The sequence below is a fragment of the Salvelinus fontinalis genome, chromosome 11 (genome assembly GCF_029448725.1).
Source record: "Salvelinus fontinalis isolate EN_2023a chromosome 11, ASM2944872v1, whole genome shotgun sequence".
Classification (NCBI taxonomy): domain Eukaryota; kingdom Metazoa; phylum Chordata; class Actinopteri; order Salmoniformes; family Salmonidae; genus Salvelinus; species Salvelinus fontinalis.
In genome coordinates this window covers 39,998,347-40,021,422 of record NC_074675.1, presented here as the reverse complement: position 1 = coordinate 40,021,422, position 23,076 = coordinate 39,998,347, and the positions used below count along the sequence as shown (strand labels likewise).

The 23,076-nt window shown below is 43.6% G+C and overlaps 1 protein-coding gene across 20 annotated transcripts in view; it reads left to right on the top strand.

Moving 5' to 3' along the window:
• The window catches only part of LOC129865730 (adhesion G protein-coupled receptor L3-like), a 306,636-nt gene that overhangs the window by 61,891 nt on the left and 221,669 nt on the right, over positions 1 to 23,076 (top strand). For all 20 annotated transcript variants that reach the window (XM_055938713.1, XM_055938710.1, XM_055938701.1 and 17 more), the window contains one exon: positions 8,403 to 8,590. In XM_055938713.1, coding sequence (XP_055794688.1) covers positions 8,536 to 8,590 — 55 coding nt within the window. In that variant the 5' untranslated portion in view covers positions 8,403 to 8,535. The remainder of the gene's footprint in view (positions 1 to 8,402; positions 8,591 to 23,076) is intronic.

Below are 23,076 nucleotides of genomic sequence, written 5' to 3'. Positions count from 1 at the left end.
AGCATCAGATTATGACATTGCAATACATGCAACATTGGGATCAATGTTATTCATGTCTAAAATCTCTGTTTTCCATTCACCCGTCATCTAAAATTGCTGTTTGTATTTGTGTTTTACTCCCCGCGTTACAGCCTCTGAGTGAAGTGTCTGTGCTGACAGGCAGCCCTTTTGAATGGATTTGAATGGGTCTGTGACTTAAGGAGTCAATTTGACTTGGTTGCAGACGCCGCAGTCTGGTGTGAATGGAGAATTATGCAAACCCAGGCGGAGGAAATATTTCCGAGACGACAAAATTGAGACCTCAGCCAGTCAAACCGAGAAAGAAACGGAGGAAAGGAGAGCTCCCTCTGACGACGTTTAACTTTGAGCGACGGCTTGTCAATAGGCAACGTGCCAAAACACCATATCTCATGACATAAGTGATTAGTAAGGTGGTTTGTATTTGCTATGGGTTCAATAGAGTGGGACCCTCATAGTCTTGGTGAGCAATTTAGTGGTTGCCATGTTTCCTGTTGTTTCTTGACCGTATTATTTGACCGATTTTTGTCTCCGGTTCAGCCAGAGACCGACTGAATCCCAATACAGGAACGGTCAGCTAGGTCATAGCCAATTACACTCCCCTGTCTCCCAGTCCATCCAATCAGCTGGGGTTATGTCAGACAGCATTGCAGGTTGACCCCCTACCCTATACAATCCATATGTGCCTGCATCGACTCAGGGACAGGTCATGTTTTTGTAGAGTTTTTACATTCCGTGTATTGTTCTGCCAGAATACAACTGCCTGTCTCTTGTAAAATTGGCTCCCGCCATTTTAGAATTTTTGGTTTAAAAAAGAAAACCCAACAAGAAATAGGCTAGGTAGATTATAATGTGTTTATTCCAGTTCCAATATTTCAGTATGACATTTTGGCAAAGTACATCATCTCAGGTTTTGGCTCGCCCGTCGAAGGGTAGTTAATCGCAAACAGGGTGAGGTGGTTGTCATGGCAACGCCCGCTCACCTGACGCGCCATGGCGACATCAGCCGTTGTTGCCATGGCTTACCTCGAGCCAGGCCTCCCGAGGGCGCCTTATGACAATTCATGAGCTGGAACGCCACGCTTATACACCCACCACCTTCATCTTTTGCTCCACCCATCCCTCACTCCTCCATCTATCCATCCCTCTCTGTCCCTCTCCCTCCCTGCATCCATTTGTGCCGTGAGAGGGAAGAAAAAAAAAGAATGGAAAAATTGATGGTGCCTGAGCTTTGCATTATAATAGAGGAGTGTCTCAAGGCAGATTTCCCTTGCCTTTTATACTCAGAATATCTGCATTTATTCAGTTAACTACACAACAACTCCTGCATGCCTTTATTCTCTCGCCTGGTGGGACAATGGAACTCAGGCCATTTGAGTATGTGCATGTGTTTAGTAATACTAATAATAACGCTAGCCTACTGACAATATAGTGCTTTTCAAGACAATCAAAGGTCTTTCTCACCTTGGGATTGTGTGTGTGCGTGCGCTTACGCTAAAATCTCTGCCGACGAATACCTCGGCCATCACTCACACACGGACAGGTGTCTTGAAAGTGCCAGCACATAGTAACTGAATGGGCTAAAGCTAGTGCTATTATCTTCTACTAGCTGTCGATCGGTGGCTAGCTGTGGCGTAGGACTCACTTGACAGCAGGCAGTTTAGATATACACTAGCTAACCAATCCAAAGTCCATTCCCAGTAGCATGTCTGAATCTAATCTAAATACAGGAACCTGCCCTCTGTGACCATGTAGGGAAGTGGTATTTCTACAGGAATTTAGGACAATATTTTTGATAGCTTATTTTTTACATAATACATCAGCAAGACGAGTAAAATAAAAATTCGCACTACAGTATTCATGGAACAAAATCTGGCGGGTTGGTATTTAGCCCCATATTAAGTAGTGTATGTGAGAGTGACTCAAGCAGGTGTGGCATGGTAACATTATACTTCGCATGATCCCATCAGATAACATTGAGGATCGGGTTGCACTTTGTTGCTGCTCGCATTGCATGGACGCATAAGCTCATTCTACCCTAATGAAAACGGCTTTAGTTTCCTTGCGTGGGAAAAACTGTGAAGCTACGTCAACTAATTGTAAGTGGTGATGTATATTTAGGACAACTCTGATCGTTATCATACCAATGTAGGCCTAGCCAACTAGGTTTTGAAACGGGCGTTGTAGATCTGTGATATCCCCAAATCATGTTGACTTGTAAACCGTAGAAGTTTGGAGAAGTAGCAATTTCAGAAAATATCCTGTTACTGTCATTATTTTGAAAAGATACTGGAGCTGTTGAAGTCTGTTTTGAAGTGTTGGCGTTCAAAGCAAGGCATTACTTGTTTGGTTGTGCGTGTATTGCATTTTTGTCCGAACAAATCATATGTTTTCAACATGGAGCTTGTGGCAATCACGTTTTACAAGCCAATGACATGCAAACGAGCACTTGTATCCAAATATGTAAAATGGTTTGGCGTACCTGATTACTGATGTGTTCTGGAACACATTCAAAGTGAGGAGCAGTGCAGCTTGAGATTGGATGTTGATATCAGTTGCATAGTGCCAACTGATTGCAGTGAGAGAGGTATGATTGCGGTGTCATCAGACAGCAAAAGCAGGGCCACAGGCTAGAACGATGAGCCATTGCAGCTTGGCTCACTGAAGTTATATGACTTGGCAACTGCTTTAGCCTGTTCATAGAAATACATGCTATGACACTCTTACAGGATTCCTGACATGACACACAGGCTTTTGCAGGCTTTTGTTCCAGCCCTCACTGTCACACCTGTTTTTTATATTTTTTATTTTTAATAATCAATCTGGTATTCCGTCTGGGGGGTGTGATGCTGGGCTAGAACAAACGCCTGCATGCCAGCTAGCTCTGCAAGGTGGTTGGAGACCCCTGCTGTTGGGCTTATGAAGCTGGATATACGCAAGACATCTCAGGCACACTTTGATAACCACACACAAACACCCATTGTGCATTGTGGGGGGAAAACATTGTTTTGCGTTAGACTGATATTGATTTAGATTTACCCATGAGCCCCTTGAGAAACAGCTCGTGTTTTCATGCTGTTCTGAGACAGGAAAAAGCAGGTGTTTGGAAGCCTAATTGTCTAACACAGTCAACTCCACTGTTCTTAATATCTCAATATTTACCCATGAAGAGGTTATCATTGTTAGGTACGCTGGAGGTGTTTGACAGTAAAGTTAAATGTTGAGGGACTGAAATTCATATGCAACTAATAAGCTAGTCAACTACGCTGCACAAAAATATAAACGCAAAATGTAGCGTTGGTTTCATGAGGTGAAATAAAATATTCCAGAAATGTTCCAGACACATGTTTCTCTCAAATTTTGTGAACAAATTTGTTTACATCCCTGTTTGTGAGCAGTTCTCCTTTGCCAAGATAATCCATCCACCTGACAGGTGTGACATATCAAGAAGCTGATTAAACAGCATGATCATTACACAGGTGCACCTTGTGCTGGGGACAAAAAAGCCACTCCAAAATATGCAGTTTTGTCACACAACACAGTGCCACAGATGTTTCAAGTTTTGAGGGAGCGTGCAATTGGCATGCTGACTGCAGGAATGTCCACCAGAGCTGTTGCCAGAGAATTGAATGTTAATTTCTCTACCATAAGCCGCCTCCAACCTTGTTTTAGAGAGGTTAACAGTACATCCAACCTGCCTCACAACTGCAGACCACGTGTATGGCGTCGTGTGGGCGAGCAGTTTTCTGATGTCAACGTTGTGAGCAAAGTGCCCATGGTGGCGGTGGGGTTATGGTATGGGCAGGCATAAGCTATGGACAATGAACATAACATTTTATCTATGGAAATTTGAATGCACAAAGATACCGTGACGAGATTCTGAAGCCCATTGTTGTGCCATTGATCCGCAGCCATCACCTTATGATAATGCACAACCCCATGTCGCAAGGATATGTACACAATTCCTGGATTTACTTATATGAACTGTAACTCAGTAAAATCTTCAATTGTTTCATGTTGATTTTATAATTTAGTTCAGTATAGCTTGTCGGTAATTTTTAAGGAAGGAAACAGTATTGTTGAATGTTAAGGGACTGAAATTATAATGGAACTGATAAGCTACTCAGCTAGCTAGCTGTTAGCTATGCTACTTGCTAGCGTTTTTGTTGCAAGGAAACATTTGCATGGCATGGTAGGGGGGGCAGGTAGCCTGGTGTTTATTTTTATTTTTTATTAACCTTTTATTTAACTAGGCAAGTCAGTTGAGAACAAATTCTTGTTTTCAATGACGGCCTAGGAACAGTAGGTTAACTGCCTTGTTCAGGGGCAGAATGAGCGTTGGGCCATTAACCAAAATGTTGCTGGATCGAATAGCCGACAAAGTACAAATCTGTCGTTCTGCCCATGAGGCAAGGCAATTAACCCTAATTTCTCCAGGGTCGCCGTCAATACTGGCTGACCCTGGCTGTGTCCCCACTCTCCGAGGGTGTCTCAGGGGAAGTGGGATATGAAGAAAAAAACACCTCACACTTGTGCAGCTTACCCACTTGAACATACAGTGAAACAGGACTATATACGCACTCCCTAATTATTATATTATTATGCTAGCTTAGCTACCTCCATTTTACCTTTGTTTCCATTTTCTAAAACCAAAGAAAAAAGGTACTACATGATGAAACTGGATGGGGGTTTGTGAAGAGAGAACACTAGATATTGCTTTTGCTTGGATCAATACTATCCATTACAACTGAAGGGTAAGCTATCACTGTAGCTCCATGTTCCCTAGATTTGAACTGAATCGGGGGGCCTTTTTTTAAACTTTCGCTCAAGCGAGGCCAGCCAAGTGATTTGCCTGTTTCTTTTGTTACTTCCATATATCTTTGTCTCCCATTTTTTGCCTCAAAATTTGAATAACAGCACTTCATCAATCAGTGGATATATATATATAATATATTTATATATACATACACACACACACACACACTTCCTCCTCTGTTATCTTCATCCACTGTCCTTTCCCCTTTTCACCAGATAGACCATGAAAAACACAATTAAAATCCATCTAGGCTATTTGGCACTGGCGGAATGCTAAAACAACGGCAAACAACAACACTGATTAAAAAGTTTTCTGTCTGAGACTCTGTAATGAAGTGGTTTAATTGAAGTGGTTTTAACTGGCGCTACTGCTAGCATGCAGTGAGTTTGGAAGCCTTATCTAAAGGGATTTAACTGAACAAGTACCCTTCTAACGCCAGCCACTATAATGTATCATAAGGCTCCTCGGAATATAAGAGGAGTTGGCAACCTAGTCTGGGTTTTCAACCGAGTCTCTTTTACTTTTTGGATTGAAACCGGTCCAAGCCCTTACTCATAAATATGCATTTTCGGATACGTGTTCCTCAGTGGCTGGTTACTTTTCCTACTTACGCTCACACTTCTTTTGTAGAGAGATCGTGTTAATGATTGTGATGACAAGATTACTGAAAGGTAGCAAGTTCTGCATGTAAGGTGCATCATGTAATGCAATCATTTGAAGTTACAATCCCGTTATTAGCTGCTTTCATATTGTTTCCTTAGTGAAAGGCTGTAAATGTGAAAATTGAGAAATACTTTGTTTGGAACAGACACACACACACACACACACACACACACACACACACACACACACACACACACACACACACACACACACACACACACACACACCACTGATGTAGATTGAAAGCGACTCTTATGTCCATGGTGCTTGGCCGTCTAGATTGGCCGTCATTGTCCCCTGTCAGGAGCAGCAGCCCTGTCGTTCTGGTGACCAGCCTCCTATATTTTTGTGACAGTTTGGGTGCAGAGCTCCTAAAAAATACAAAAGAAGGCTACATCGCCGAAGAGCACATCTGAGGAATCAGTGATAGTGTCCCCATGAATCCTTCAGGCCATCTTTTTTGATCGCATTTTAGAATGTCTCCAACTAGCTGGGTCGTGTTCAGTGGGGCACACCTTAGCAAAAAGTTTTGAATTGGTAAATGAAAAGGTCTGTTTCTTATTGCACAAGTCCAGGTTGTCCCTTTCAGTTTCAGTCCATTTTCTTCCGTTTGGTGCATAATTAACATGCCCCTTGCTTGGTAGCACGTTGACATGACTTTTTCCTCACTGTGCACCAATCAGATCATGGACCTGTATTTCACGCTTCAAATTTCCTGTATTGCGATGATCAATCTTATCCTGTTTTGAGATCTTCTTTTTCTTACCTCACCCACTAGACAGATTATTCTCAATTATTAGCTCATATGCAAGGGTATCTGTGTCATCAAATAATGGGATGCCATTCCACATGACCTCATGCGCAGGCCTTAAACACTATGCCTACAGAACAAAATGAATGCGTTATGGTCTAAACCAGTTGCCCTCGCTAGACCATGGTTTGAGAGGGGGGGGGGGGGGGGGATTCAGCACGGCATTGTCTTCAAAACAGCCCATGTACATACACTACCAGTAAAACATTTTAGAACACCACAACTATGAAATAACACACATGGAATCATGTAGTAACCAAAAAAGTGTTATATAAAAAAATATATCTATATCTCTCAAAATATATTTGAGATATTTGAAATAGCCACACTTTGCCTTGATGACAGCTTTTAACACTCTTGGCAGTCTCTCAACCAGCTTCACCTAGAATGCTTTTACAACAGTCTTGAAAGAGATCCCACATATGCTGAGCACTTACTGACTGCTTTTCCTTCACGCTCCCTTCATTTACATTATAGCCATGTTTTACTTTGCAGCCGGCCTATCTAAGGGGGATATCACTTAATTCTACCTTCAGGACAAGGCTGATGACAATAACCGTCAACCTGCTAAAACTAGTCAGGGCTTAACTGATGAGTACAGTACAATGACCTACAACCCTATACTAATTCCCTTTATAAATTCCCTTTTGTATGGAATGGGCCACTCTTGATAGGCTGTACCCCTCTGTTTTTTTAACTCCAATATCTGTCCTCAAAATCTTCATCTAGTTTGGAATTTTGGAGGGATTATGCATTAGATAATTCCTGCTACATGCGATCTGAAAATGTCATGCAACGGAGGAAGGGGGATTATCAAGAAAGAGAACGCGTAACCAAATGAGATCCCCAACATGCATGGGAATTGAGATTGAGTACAGCTGGGAGGTACAGTCATTTTGGTTTGCCTGGTCAAACTGTGATTGCTCTTTGACCTTTTTTTAAAGTCAGTTGAGACAGAATTTAAAAAAAATATATTTTCTATTGAGATTAAGTGCAGCATCTCAATACCATTTGTAGAGGGTATAAACATTGTCTGTGCTCTTTTGGATTAAATAGCTCCAGATTGTAATTTGGGATTATGATATGTTGCAGATGCACTATAATAGATCGTTTGGGGGCTATTCGCTAAATCTGTCTTAACCTCTATTTTGACGATACAGTTGCATTTTTATCCTGATATTATGATTCATGACAAACGACACAACATCAAATGGTGAATATTAGACAATGCGTATCGTATTCCCAAATGTTTCAAAATTGACATGCTACTTTTGTTTGACAAAATTCCTTATCAACATATTTAATGTTTATGTTGACCCTGTTTTATGGTAACTAGCAATAGCCTCACGATTTTACCCACCAGTATTCACATTACCCACCAGTTCACCAGTGCCAACCCTCCCATGCGCTTACCATGGGTCACTGCGGCTCAATACAATTACATGGGAGACCATTTTATTTTCTGATAATGGGGAAAAAGGCGGCTATACCACAATGGCCGCTTGTGACGCACTGTACTATACATTCTCCGCTGCAGACAAATCTCAAACTGTGAAGATAATGTTCACACCCACAGCAAAGGGGGGAAAAAGGCACTCTCTTTTCCGGTAGCAATTATCATCAACTGTCTGAAAATACTCTGAGACTGACTGGAATAGTGTGTGGTGGTAGTGGAGTAGTGTGTTACTCTACATGGGAGTAACTGGGGCTGGTTGACACAACATGGACAAACAAAAGTCAATTGCAAAACATCCTCCATGACCGTTATACTGTTGTACGGTTGAACGCTCCCAAACACTGTCATACTGACATACTGACAGTTCATACTCAATGTTGAGAAACTAGCTGTATCTCATTGACGGACAATTGGTGAAAGAATACATGAATGACTCGTAGCCTGAGAGACTGCTAAAGTTACAATACATCAAGCTAGTTTTCTTCACTGGAAATAAAAAGTAATTTTATTTCACAAAACATTGCCTTGTTGGAATATTCCTTGACTATTTGTCTGTATACACCACCTAAGGTTTACAACTCGAATTCAACTATTAATTTGGTACTTTTTCTACCCAAAACACATTTCTCTCTCTTCAGGATAGGCTTTGAGGACCGTAAAACAGGACTGGGCGCAGCGGAGGGAACCGTAGCACACGGAGCACTTGCTTCAGGCCCACCAGGGAAGGCCTGACCCCTCCATTGGGCGGATCGGCAGCCAGGCGGAGGGGCCATGTTGACTGCACGCCTGCTCCTCTTCGCCAGCCTGTTCGCGCCAGCAGCTCTGGGTAAGCCCGGGATGCCGCTGTCCCATTTCATGTGTCAGTTTGTTTCAGTGTCTGTCACTATTTTAAAATGTCTTTCTCTTGCCCCATCCATGGTGACTGATTACTGGTTTTTCCCAAATTCCCTTGCTCTCACTTTTTCCCCAAATCTCTGTCTCTCTCTCCCCCCTGTCCCCTATGTATCAGTCTGTCTATGTATAGTATATTTCTCTCTGACACACTCTCTGTTTTTCTCACTCTCCAGACAATAGAAATATAAACTGTTTTCAAAGAATTATTAACACAGTTTTGGCATAGCGCACGTAGGAAAGATAGTAAAATGTGTGGTAAGAAAAGACATGACCGGTACACTGGGCTCTGCATTAGGATATTGACATCAATTCTCAGGATTTTCTTTTTTTTTTACCTTCTGAACAAATTGCAACCACCTCAGATTTGACCAGTCTCCCCTTGGCCCCTGCCATTTGTTTCAGTGGAAAAGTAAATTAAGTAATTTAAATTCAGCTTAAACTAGGGTTTGGGAACGGGGGGAGGCATTACGCAATGGCCCATGAAGATGCTAATTTGATACGGCAAAAACATTATCGAGAGATTCGATGCAAATGTAATTGTTTTGGTGCTGTATCTTTTGGCTGGGTGGCGTTGCACTTTAGCGGCACGCTAATCAAAGCTAGCTCTTCCGCATAATGGTTTTGCCATAATGTTTATTGGGAGTGGTGTTACGTGACTTCGATGTGTCACACACCTGCCTTTTGTATTACTCTATTGATCCGAAGGGAACCGAGACATTATGAAGCTGCAAATTTACTGCCGACCCGCCAAAAGAGCTTGGGAGATAAAATGTCGGACAATGGGTTGCATATTAAAAACGCTGCGACTGCTGTGGCGCTGTAATTCTTTCTCCACAAAGAAGAGATACAGATGCACAGAAAACATAACACCCAGTATTTTTGTGTGTGTCTTAGTTATTATTTTGTTAGCCTCAAAGTGGCTTAGTGTTTATTCTTTGAAGTGGGGCAAAGATCATGCATTACTAGATGCTGTCAGCAGATTAGTCCCAGGTGTTTTGGAATGCTTCTGGTTGTAATGCTCGCGCAGGGGTTTCTTTTCTCTCCGCAGTCTCTCTCCCCTCCGGGGGACACTGTCCTACTTTGGAATGGAAATCCCTTGTCAACCCCCTCCACTCCCAATATGTTCAGACCATGCACATGAATATGCTCCAATCACACCCACATAATGGCGGTGTCCCAAATGGCACCCTCCCCCCCCCCCCAATATAGTGCACTACTTTTGACCAGGGCCCACCAGGGCTCTGGCCAAAAGTAGTGGACCATGTAGGGAATAGGGTGCCATTTGGGATGCAGAGATGGTCTCCTCTGCTCACAGCTGCCTCTGCCTGCCTCCTATGTTTGTACATCAACATGTACACAACCGTCCGACCCCCTTCCCACTTAAACCCGTCTGAAGTAAGGAGAGGGAACGAGGGAATGCCCTTGGGGGAACGTCGGTGCGGAGTGGCTGGGATCTCTAAACATTTCTGGGATTAACTCAATGATGGATTCCAAGTTGAGGAGCAATGGGAAGGCTGAGGGAGGGAGGGAGGGAGGCAGAACAGACAAACAAGCTGACGGAGAAGGGGTGAGAAGGGTAAGCCATGCTCCAAAACACATGAGAAGCGAACACACACACACACAGTTCTCCTGTCATTGGGTAATGACGAGGAGGCCAAACGCCTTTGCAACGCCACATTCATCATGACAAAATAATGGAAACACTTAAATGAGGGAAATGAGGGAGGGATACAAAGTATATTGAAAGCAGGTGCTTACCCACAGGTGTGGTTCCTGAGTTAATTAAGCAATTAACATATCATCATGCTTCGGGTCATGTATAAAAATGCTGGGCAGGCCATTATTCAGGCCACCGTGGCTATGCACAGGGCATGAGTGGTCACTGAATGGTTTGATGAGTGTGAAAACGATGTGAACCATATTCTGTATGCCCTCCAATAGAGTTCCAGACACTTGTAGAATCTAGGTGCATTGAAGCTGTTCTGGCTCGTGGTGGCACAACACCCTGCTAAGACACTATGTCTGTGTTTCCTTTATTTTGGCAGTTACCTGCATGTCTTTGTGCGTGTGATTGTGCAATACCACAGGAAGGATTCCATATCTATTACATTCTAGGGAAATCAAAGGGAGAATGCCCCATGGACTAGTCCTCGAGACAAGAGAATCGTGAAACTGACACCCATTTCTCACAAAACGAGCCCAGCGCACACATCTAAATAGAAGTGGATTTGGCCACACTGGAGAGGGAAGAAGACATTTGCCGTGAGTGTGTGTGCGCCTGTGCATATTGTTCAGCTACGAGCTTTAGCAGGTAATTGACCATCCAGGCATACACCCACACATAAAGGGAGACATACACACTGGAATACACAGGAATACCTCACACTCATTCACACACACACAGGCACGCACACTCACAATCCCAACTGCAAGGCATTTACACGCCTCAGCATTTGCATATTGTGTGTTAATTCAGATCGCTTCCCGCAGCCGATGTGAAATGTCACCTGAGGGTATCCCAGCATCCCCGGCTACGGTTATCCATCAGAAATATGCTAATTCTAATCCAATCCCATTGGCTCCATACAAACCCCACCAAAAATAGTTTATTTCTCAACGTTTCCAAACCTGACATCCCTTAATGAATCTCCTTGTGCTGAGGCATTCACTACTGTACACCAGGGTATCCCTGCATTTGCCTAATTAAACAAATTACTTTCCCCGCTCCTATTTCAAATGGGGAAACTTCAAGAGAGCCTACTGGGGCATGTTCAGTTTTGTTGTGATTATGGAGCGTTTGTGAAGCGTGGAACGTAACAGGCCTGCTTCGTCTGAGCAGGTCGGGGTACTGTTGGTGTAAAAGGTCAAGCTCTATCTGAATTGTATGAGTCGTTGTTTTAGTTCTCCCTTGTATCCCGGGGAGAACGTGACGCGCACGTCAACAAAACAAGATGACAGGCGCTAGCATCTTATGCCAAAGAGAATTGAAGGTCATTTGAGATTTAAAGTTGGAAGTGAGCTTTTACTTTGACTATAATTGGTGTGTAAAGTGCTTACAGCGAGAGTGAAAAGCTGCATGTTTTAGGGAAACGTTTTGATTCTTTGGGGGTTCGGTAAGACTTTTACCTGGTGTTTTTTTTTTACTCAAAGAATCCAATATGAGCAATGCAGTTTAGCACATTAGCATTCATGGGCACAAATTACTTGATGTGTGTTGCTCTCAACACCTTACTATAACTCTGTTAGGCCCATTTAATAATATTGAAATTGCACAGATAGTCAGGAAAAAATTCTTCGGGTTGATTAAACATTTGTCAATTGGATGCCAGTTTATTCCATATCTCTCTTTACTGAATAAAATGTTTATTTGCTGTGTCAGTCTTTCCGGTTCGTTCCACCCATTGTCAACTCACCCGTGTATAATTTTCATAGAATTATTTGTTTTAGGATAACCTGAATGTGCATAATCCAGGTTTCTTTGTATTCTAATTCAATCATCTAAGTGGTGTAATTCCCCAATATATCTTGCCTGGCATTTTGCCTTTTATTATTAGATTTTTTTTATTTTTATCTTCCATACCTAGCAACAAAATCAATACCCTGTTCTTACTCATACTTGAGAGGAAAGTGGCTTTTGCGTTCTCGTGGCGTCCATCGTCTGCCTCCGCCATTGCCAAAGTGCTGTCAGAGCTCAGAACCCCGAGTGAAACATGACAGCAACATTAAGCAGCGCTGGGCTTTTTGTGCTCGTGGGGTTAAATACCCCTACAAGTTTTATAGTTTGTTCGCACTGCCCCCCCCCCCCCCAAATATATCTTCCAAATGAATGAATTAGGATTCCCCCCATGCGGCTCCCATTGCATAATTCGGTAAGCATCGGGTGATGCCATTTAAAGTGGCTTGTGGCGGGCTGAATGGCGTTTAATGAGGACTGATATTGACAGCTGGGTCAAGTGGCGGAGGATGTTGGTTTACATTAGGTGGAGTAATGTGTGCGTGTGGCGCCCGACGGACTACGCAGATAAATATTATAGTGACCCTTCAAACGCTACAGGGTTTCCTGCCCAAAAGACCAGGGGTTGGGGAGAAAATGGTCAAGTGGGAGAAAAGTGAGTAGGCAGGGACAAATGGAAGACATGGTGTGTGTGTGAGAGAGAATCACTTTATCCAATTTGCATAATTAAGTATTCATCTCGGCAGACATTTCTGTGTATTAACCACACACGTACACCAGATGGTTAAGCTAATATTAGAAAACAGCATTACGTTAAAACAAACTGACATTCCTTCACATATCTGGCTTATTTGCATTCCATGGAAAGTCTAGGTTAGGATACCGTAGGTGTTCCAATCAAAGCCTGCTATACATACTACTCATAGTTATGCAAATCTCCCAGTGCTTTATAGGATTGGCCCTGTAAGCTCATCCACCGCCACATACTGTATTCACACACAGGCACAACGTCGGGGGGGGGGGCAAGGCTGTCCTTCATCCTCTTTGCCTGGTTATGTGTCACCACGGCAGCAGCGATTTTTTTTAAATCCACCCCTCACGGTCATACAGTATGCTTTGCCTAATTACAGGGATTATGGCTCTATCTGTACTTAGGCACTTCTCATGCAAATTGATATGTGTACTTTGCATGGGCTTTTTCATTTGAATCTCATGATGAATCTGGTTTCATAGGAGCGTGCTGTTCCGTGCGGATCAAACAAAGAATAGGCTACAGTAGGTTGGGATTCCTTCAGGTTTTTTTTTAGAGGTGCGTTTTTACTTCCTGGGTCCAAGGTAGACGTTAGCCAATTGTCATTGATTGGTTTGTTTTGGTGTTGTTGATTTGTGAAATGGGACACATGGCTCGTGTTTGGACATGAAACATTTTAAACACCAATAGGCTACAACTGCTAGGATGGCCTGCTGAACAGGCTCCCCCTACAGTATGTCCGCTGAGAACGAAGGCACATCAACTCAAGGACACAATCATTTGTTCTTGGTCTATTCCTTTTTACTGTGTGGCATTTTATGTCAGTCAAAGGGTCAACCTAACAACAAAATATAACCATATCAAACAAAATTGCCACAAAAGGCACTATAGCCCCCCTCCCCACACAGTACATTACGATTCCACATTTAGCATCTTATTAATAAAAGCCTTGCCGTTGTTTCTATGTGTGAGAAATGGCTTTAGTCTGGTATTCTTAGCTGATTGTTCTCTCCCACCTGGGGGCAATTGGTCCACTGTAGAGTACCATGATAATTTTCCTAATGGAGCTCAGAGGACAATGTAGACAAGCACAGCCTTTATTTTACACCACAATGGAATGAGGAAGGGATTAATCATTTATCATTCAATCCAAACTGCCACCCCCCCCCCCCAATTGTAATTTACCACTTCACCAGCGACGGAGAATTTAAGCGCTTTTTCTTTTCTTCTGAAACCAAGAATACAAAGGATATAATTACATTTACCTGAAACAAAAGTTTAGTGCTGAAAAAAAAGTGCTTTACACGCTCTCTCCCCAACTCTCTACTCTACCCTAAGTTTGGTAGGAAGTGATGGACAACACGAATGCCCCGTCGAATCAATATATGAAGTATTGTAAAGACTACATTGGGACCGAAGGCTGGGATCAAACATTACAGTGAGACTGATTAGCCCTGTAGACCTTGAGGATAAGAGAGACAGAAAGGGATGGCTACTGAGGATGGCCTTCAATATGACACACTAGCGATGGAGGGAATTCAATAGAGCCCATTGACAAAAGAAGGGCTTTATTGTAGGAAAAAGCTGCGGCCTCGTTTGGGAATCTGGCCAGCCCATTGCATTTCCTTAATAATTGTGTTTGAAGACTAAAAGAGGAGGGAGGAAAGGGTAGAAGAGATACACAGCTTTCTCTCAGAGGAGTAGGATTCCCTACTCCTACACATTTTGTTTGTAACAATGTCAGGGTCACGCTGATTCAGGTTATCTGTGTACTTCTTGATTGGACGAGTGGTATCTTGAGAGAGACACACATGCACACACCCTTCACCCCCCCCCCCCCCCCCCCCCCCCACACACACACACACACTCCCTTAACCTCTTTCTCACACATACCGACCCTCCACACACACTCCACTATAGCCCCCCTCCCCACTAGAAATTGTTGAGGCAGTCTTTGAGGTCACAGCTTGCCTTCGATCCCATACGGGAGCTGTCGTGCCGCTGGAGAGATTGTCAATTTAGCCATTGATGGATCACCCTGTGAAGTCACCTCCCACTGTCCTCCCCTAAGTCCACCCAGGGCCCAGCTTAAGGCTGTTAGCTGCATGCCCGTGGGAGTGGGGAGACATGATAGGAATGAAACCTCCTCTCTCACCCTGCAGACACTACAGGTTACAGTATACACCAAGGAAGATAAGAAAGAAAAGGAATTAAGTGCTTGGGCATCCGGTGTTTTTCCTAAGGCATCATTTGTATGTATTTACTTCAGAGCTGTTCCTGAAGAAGTTATTCATTTTTAGGTATTGATTGTAGTTGTTTTGGACTTTTTGTGTGTGGCATTAGATCTATTACAACCTCCCTCTCTCACTGCATCCATGAGAAAAAAATTGGCCCGTCTTTATCCCTGTCCATAATAATCGGAATCATTAGGATCTGAAAGGCAACTCTGAGATGCTTGACACATAGTATGTCGTCTCCAACCTAAAATGGCAGGACAGTCCAAAAGGAGAGGAGTCCGCAGTTAACAGCGGTCATTTAGGGGCTCTGTAATTATTTTCATCCTGGAAAACCACGGAGATTTCAATGGATAGGACATGGAGAGACCTCACAAAAGACTGACTGTGTCAACTGAGAAACATTGCAGGTGCACATTCCCCAGTAGTGCCCCCCCCCCACACACACAGCGCATACACTCCCTGATCACTGGCCCTTGTTCAGTGGCATGGGGGACTTGAAGGGGATCCTTTTTCACTGTGATAATGCAGTCCTTTCTGTCTGGTGAGATGGGCAGGAGAGAGCAGTGGAACGGGAGACCCAGGGAAAGGAGCATGTCACTCTGCAGTGCAGCATCAAGCAATGTGGCATGAGATATCTCTCTCTACAGGCCCTCTAAAAGGGACAGTGTGTGTACTCAGTCTGCTGTTTGAATAAAGTCTCATTAAGTATGGTAGACATTTTAATAGTGTTAGTACTGCCTTTCTTGTTGATGCTAATTAACTAGATCTTTGGCAATGCACTATACGTTTTAAGGTTCTAGCCTTTATCAAGACGACTGCCTTGTTCCCGGAGCCGACACTGTACGACACTGTGTGCGCGCGAACTTGGTCACCTCATGTTCACGCCTCATTCTCAAGTGAACTGCGTAGCTACGTCTGACTGTTGCCCAAATCAAAACTCTCCACACGTTCCAACTCAAGTCACGGTTCGTTTAACAGCACACGGTGGGTAACATCCCTTACCATGCATATTCCAAGTCCCCGCCTTTTGTCTTCGCGTAATAGCCTTGCGTGTGATCACTTCCATTTGAAACGTGGGGAGCGAAAGGGAATCAAAGGAGGTTCACTGGGTGCTGTTATTGCAGTTGTAGCGTAGCCACCCAAGCTAATCGAAGCGACACCACACCATTGTTGTGCACCGAGTGTATGCTCAATGAGATTACCTGCTCTCTGTGGGTGCCTGAAGAGCGAGGCATCGAGGAGTTGTCGCCTCCACCACCCCCTCTTTATTCCCCGTCCAACTTTCTCCTCCTCTCTCTCATCTCCTACCCTCATCTTTTTATACTCTCCTCTTTCTCTTCTCACTCCTTCATCCTCATCTTTTCATTTGTATCTCGTTCTCCCCCTTCTTTCTCTCCTTTAGCGTGTCACGGTATGACTGGCAGGTCCATGTTTAATAATAATCTCGGGGAGCGCTCCGCCACGCGACTCAATTAGCTGCTCACGCTACTGTGCGCTCCCGGAGCGCCGGCAGAACATGAGCTTTTTGTCACCCGGCACGTGTATGGGTGCTACGCTACACATGTGCTGTAGTTACGCTAGCCACGCTAGCCAGCACCATTCCCCTGGGTGTGTAGACTAGAGTAAACAAGGAACTATCTTAACATTGTCTTCGTCGTCCTAAATATAGAGGGACAAAGGGACATCCTCATATATGTACATCTGGGCTAAATGGTGCCACCATACTTGTATGTTTTGGGGACTGTCCTAGAAAACGTATTTGTGGGGGTGGGGTGTTGAGTGACCCCAACCATCCATGGGCATTTATAGACCCAGAGGGAGGGATAGATGAAAGGGAGGGTAAGAGAGGCTTGAACGGTGCCAACCTGCACGTAGCCTACTGTATGAGTGCTACGCTAGCTAGCATCTTTCCTGTGGTATATAGGTATCCCTCCCTACCCACATTACTACAACACCCAATGCTATCTATGCTAATTAACAGAGCCGGGGGGGGGGGGACTACTGTATATTCTCTCTAACCCTTGAAGTGTGTGTGTGTGTTCGCGAGCGCATGCTTGTTGGGGGAAGTGTGTGCCAGAAAAATGTTTGTGCATGCCCGAAGGAGTGGACCAGCAATTTTTAAACTCCTTGTGTACTTGTCGATTTTTATCAGATCTCTCTCTCAACAGTTTGCTAAACCACTTGTATCTAATACTGTTGCCCATTTAGATGTGATAGATGTTGCTATAAATATGAAATGCATTTAATCCCATTTTAATTTACACGTTTGAATAATTTGTGTTTTTCATTATGCAAGTAAACATAACCGCTAGAAGCCATAATTTGTATTAATTCATGCGTTTTACCCCTCGGATATTAAACTGCAGCAAAAAATGACGCTAGACAGGAAGAATATGCAATTTGGAATACATAAATGACCTAAGTTTATCATGAAGGTTCAAGCTACTGTACTCCAATAAAGTATGTGTATATGTCATGTGAAGAGGAGGGATCTTAAGGCAAACAAGTTTATATAAGGGTACAGCAGTTGTGAACGTAGCTTTGTTGCCAAGGCTACCTCTCACACTAAGCAGGAGGACCAGACAAAAGTTAAGAATCCTCTTGTCCTTACTTGGCTTACCCTCGCACTCCAAAACAAAGATATTGCCACATTTCTCATAAGCATGCAGAGTTCATAAATGCAACACAGGTTCTCATCCCGAGACAATATGGGCTTAATGTCAAATGTATTATCCGTTATTATTTTTGCTGCCGAAAACGACTCTTCCTCTCAGTCCTGCTGTTGAATATAGAATCTGTGTGGTGGAGAGGGAAAGACGTGTGTCCTAAATGGCACCCTATTCCCTATATAGTGCACTAGGTTTGTCCAGAGCCCTATGGGCACTACATATGAAGAGGGCGCCATTTGGGATGTGGTCGGACTGTGAGTGAGCGTATGGTAGTTTATTCTCTGTGTCGACTGATTGAGGTCAGAACAGATTAAGTGCTTTTCATTGTCAGTTTGAGGTCCGGGTTTCCATTGACAAACATTACCAGATGGGATCCTCACCCGCTGGTGTTCGCTCCAATACACTGTTATTGGCAATCCACATCATATTGTGGCTAAAGATACTATTATCCTTTATGTGGTGATTGTCATCAGGAGGGTGACATCACGGGCGTGAGTTATGCTGTGTTTACTCTGCTGTCTGTGCTCACAATAGCACAGTTGATGCAATTCACTTGAGGCTTGGATGCCTTTCAGGCTGGAACATTGCAGGTTTTCCCTATTCATTACAACATACAGTGGATTTAGATGAGTTTTTTTGTAAACCCTGTGGCCTTTGTCATAGGAAAACCTCAGGATAATATACTCCCAAAATGTTAACTTTTCAGGGATAGGAAAAGGTTTGGGTTGGTTTACTATCACCTCTGGAAAAGCTTGAGGTCCAATCCAGCCTTCATATTCGTAATTTTTTGGGGGGCGGGGGGGTTGAATTAAAAATACTTAAAAAGGAAAACTGTAGAAATGATAATGGACCTACATTCATACAGTTTCTTGCCTGTGTCCAGCTCGCTAATAATCACCTGAAATGAAAGCTAGACAGTCAGGGAGCATCAAATTCCCGAAAGGATGCTGGATCGAATCCCTGAGCTGACAAGGCAAACATCTGTCATTCTGCTCCCGAGCAAGGCAGTTAACCCACTGTTCCCCGGGTGCCGATGACGTGGTTGTCGATTTAAGGCAGCCCCCCCCGCACCTCTCTGATTCAAAGGGGTTGGGTTAAATGTGGAAGACACATTTCGGTTGAATGCATTCAGTTGTACAATTGACTAGGTATCCCCCTTTCCCCTAGAGGATCATTTTTGGGCTAATTTTGACAGCGAGGAAATATAACACGTGTTCAGTGCGGCCCACTGGATCTCATTGAAGACCGAATGCGGCCCCTGGGTCGAAATGAGTTTGACACCCCTGGCCTAGATCGTAATAAAGGTCTGTGGCGGTCCGGTTGAATGGCATTTTAAGTGACTTCCCTTGGTCATCCAGTCACGGAACGTTCAAAGTAGATAGAGACAGACAACATTCTTTCTTGTCTGAAAAATGAAAGAGGAGACAAGACGTTGACACTGTGAGGTGAGTCTTACTGTCTCATTTTACAGGGATAGATTTATACGTTCCTTCCTGTGTGCAGTCAGTCAGGTGTTGCTGGTTGATGCCATCTGCTGTGTGTCAGTGGTCCATGTGAGAAAAGGCTGTTCCTTTTCTCTCCTCACACAGGCAAAACATATATATTTCTTTACCTCAATTAAACTTTGTGTCTAGGCTGAGGTAAGAATAGTAATGCCAAATCTGGAGGTTTGTGTGGGTGTCTCTGTCAATGAGTGTGTGTGTGTGTGTGTGTGTGTGTGTGTGTGTCTGGGTGGGTTGAGGAGGCCGAGGGGGTGTAAGTTTTGGCTGATAACTTCCCCAGAGCAACACTGAGGCACACAGGGGTTGCAGCCAGGGGAAAGAGGGGGGAGATGAAAGGAGAGGAAATAGACTAACAATGTCGATGTGACGGCTAGCTGAACAAAGCCCAGATTTCTCTCTCTTGCTCTCTTTTACTCACCCTCTCTTGTGAATCACCACGAACAGCAGTAGCCTCAGTGGCTGTCTTCCGACTCCCTAGGCTGTCTTCCGACTCCCTAGGCTGTCTTCCGACTCCCTAGGCTGTCTTCCGGCTCCCTAGGCTGTCTTCCGGCTCCCTAGGCTGTCTTCCGGCTCTGGAAGAGCGCTCAGACCAGCTGACTAAGTCAGCAGTTCGCTAATGTGAAGCCGGACATTTAATTCAACTGAGTTTACATGTAGAGCATAAAAATGGAAAATGTACTTTCCCCCCCTATTCAGTCCTCAATATTACTGGATTTTAAGATCCTGTGGCATTCATTTCACTGTATTAGTGATCGTTGATTCGATATCGACTACACATTTGTCAAATGGCTTCAACTCTGGATTTTTTTGTCTGAGAATAATGAAGTAATTGAACCACACTCTTAATTATCCCTGATATTCCTTGAGCCGAAGAGAAATTGACGTCCACATGAACTATAATTTACTTATTGGAGGGGAGTATCACGCTCTGACGACCCTGAAAAGCCACCTTCTCTTTTTTTCATCTTGTTTTTAGGTCTGCTATGGTTCGGCACTTAATGCATGGAGTATCGTTTAATTAAATGAATCCTTCGTTGGATGGAAATATCACTTCACCTCAAAGTTTCAAGTGTGTGAATCAACAGTTAATGGGAGTGTCGCTGAGACTCACTTTCATATGTTGCTCCACTGTGTGGTTGCACTGTGAATATGTAAGGTGAGCCACTGTCACAATTTGTCTTGCTAACAGTCCCATCCCTAAGCATGCATGGGCTATATCCAATGAATTAATTAAAAGGTGCAATTCACAGCTTTTGCAGTTTCAGGGCAAGAGCTAGCGAGGTTTAGTTGTTACTCAGGCAGTCGATGTAGTCCCAGCCATTGACATTGCTGATTTTGTTCCCCTGTAATTTACCTTGGGGCTAATTCACAAATTCTCTGATGCAGTAAGAGCTTATTGCCTCCCTTGGCACAGCTGGCTGCTAAATTGACAGGTGAGGCACATATTTGAGAGTGTCGCTAGCGCTGTCAAGCCTTACTCACTTCCCCTATACTGGTGAGCTTGGTGTGTCGCCAGATGTGGAAAGGTAAGTGCCGATGGAGAGGAGTGGGAGCAAAACAAATGGCCTGTTTTCACTGGCAAGTAGAATGGCTGACCAGACCCTGCTTTGTCCCCTATTAGACTAACTCATCCTAATTGCCACAGCGCTGTTTGAGGTGGTCAAAAGCCAATAAATAATCAGTGTGGTTTGAAGGGCCAGTCAATCTAGGATCCACTGAAAAATACCTGGAACTGGAGAGCTACCCATGTTTCATTTGGTGTCTGGTCTTCCACGACAAGAATTTCATGTGAGGAATTTTTTGACACATCAAAGGTTCTATGGAATCGGAACACATAATTGGGAATGAACTATGACATTTCTCTGCATTGCAAAGCGTGTTTGATTAAATGTCTACATGATGTATTTTTGTTTTCGCTTTGTTTTATTAACGGCAATTGTTCAAAAGCACATTTTGCTCAATGTTGTCTTATAATTGTCTCTGATTGAGTAGGTCCCTTAGATTTGAATTGCCTGAGGATATATCTAAACTTAATTTACTCATAATGCTAGTTCTCACTTAAAAATGAACAATTATTTATACTGAATGGAACATTTCAACCTTTCAGTCACTTTTGAAGTAGGCCTACCCCCCATTCCATAAACAGTCTTGGGATGCCACAGGTGACGCAATCTCATTCGCTGTAAAGCGCAAGTGGGCGTGACCGCCTCCCTCTGCTCTAATCAAATAACAACCACATGATTCATGCACTAATTAATCACCCGCTTTGTGGGCCGAGCAGATCCAGCGACGTGGGGAAGAGAGACAGACGTTGGATGTGTTGAATCAGCCCCTCCCTCGTTAATTCAATTCAATCAGAGCTCATTTGAATTGGCCGCCCTCTGATTTGGTTTGTGTAGTTTGCAGCCGGAAACTAAATACTGTATTTCATCATGATATTTCCTCGTACTTTGTATTTTTTTGGTGTATTTTCCAATCCGGGCTTGATTTGAGATTGCATATTTATCACAAATCATCGACTGTGTGCATGCTGGTGCTTTCAGAAACTGGCTGACAGTAGAGAAGGTTGAATAATTGCACAAGCCAGCATAGGGACTCTTTAGTCTCGGAAAGCCAGACCCGAGGCAACATTGACTAGAATCTGGGATTAATGACGGACTCTTTGTTTACTTCGAAAAAACACAGAGGAAATTATCCGGCGAGGGTCCAGACGGACAACTCTCTCAACAAATCACGAGGCAGACATTCCAGAACATCACAAAAACCTTTTGTAGTAGTTTTAGTGAAGATAGTTGATGCAAACTAGCCACTTGCGAAATGCGCTCATAAAAGAATCGGCATCTTGCTTGCTATTGTTTTGTGTTGACGGGATGTGAGCAACAAGCGGATAAGGCAGTGATGTATGCAGTGACCGATCTGTACAGATGTGAAGCCAGAACATTGGTACATTGAGGGAGGCAGCCCTTCTTTTTAGAGCGACGATGGACAATTCCAACGGTACGAGTTGTGTTTATCTCCATTATGACAGCCATTTACACAAACAAACTCTCCAATCTTAATGTTTGCAGTCGTCGACCCCTTCCATCTGACAATTTTTCTGTTTCTTGGGCGATCAACTGAAATGCGTGCCCCAAAGGCCCTGTTTTGATATTAATGATGACTTTTAAATGTCATTGCTAGTCTGCTCTGTCTGAGCTGAAGTGCCCTGTGGCTCGGAGGGAGTAAAGGAAGAAAGGAAGAAGGGGAGGAGGTCTGGGCTGGTTTTCAATGACCTCTGTGACGCTCTACATGCAAGCCCCCTCTACATGCAATTTCCCCCAATTACTTAAGAAAATCCGCATTCAATGCCCACAATCAAACTCCTCTTTTGGTTTTCAATTTGCGGCCTCTGAGTGATTTGAAAGCTCGGTTAAGAGCGACATTATTTCAAGTGACCTTTCCAATGCCCTTTTTTGGTGAGTAATTGAGTTTCAGTATTTATTTGTGAATTATGGCATGTGTCTGTAGAAATGACTTGCTCCTCTCTGTAGATTCACTGTGAATTAACACTTTTGGATGAGTTGAAGTAAAGACATCTTAGTTGACCTTAACGTTTTATCAAGCGAGTTCTCCCACAATTCTACTTTTATTTTGCGTATTCAGCAGTGTGCTCGTCAAGAGACTTATCTTGGGGGGAAATCTCAGGAGGATGAGTACAGCAGGATATTCCTCTCAAGTATTAGAGAGCGAGAGAGTGGAACAGGATAGAACTGAGAGCTTAAATATCAGGAAGGACTTTCAATGAGACTCCATCTTGCTTTTAGCT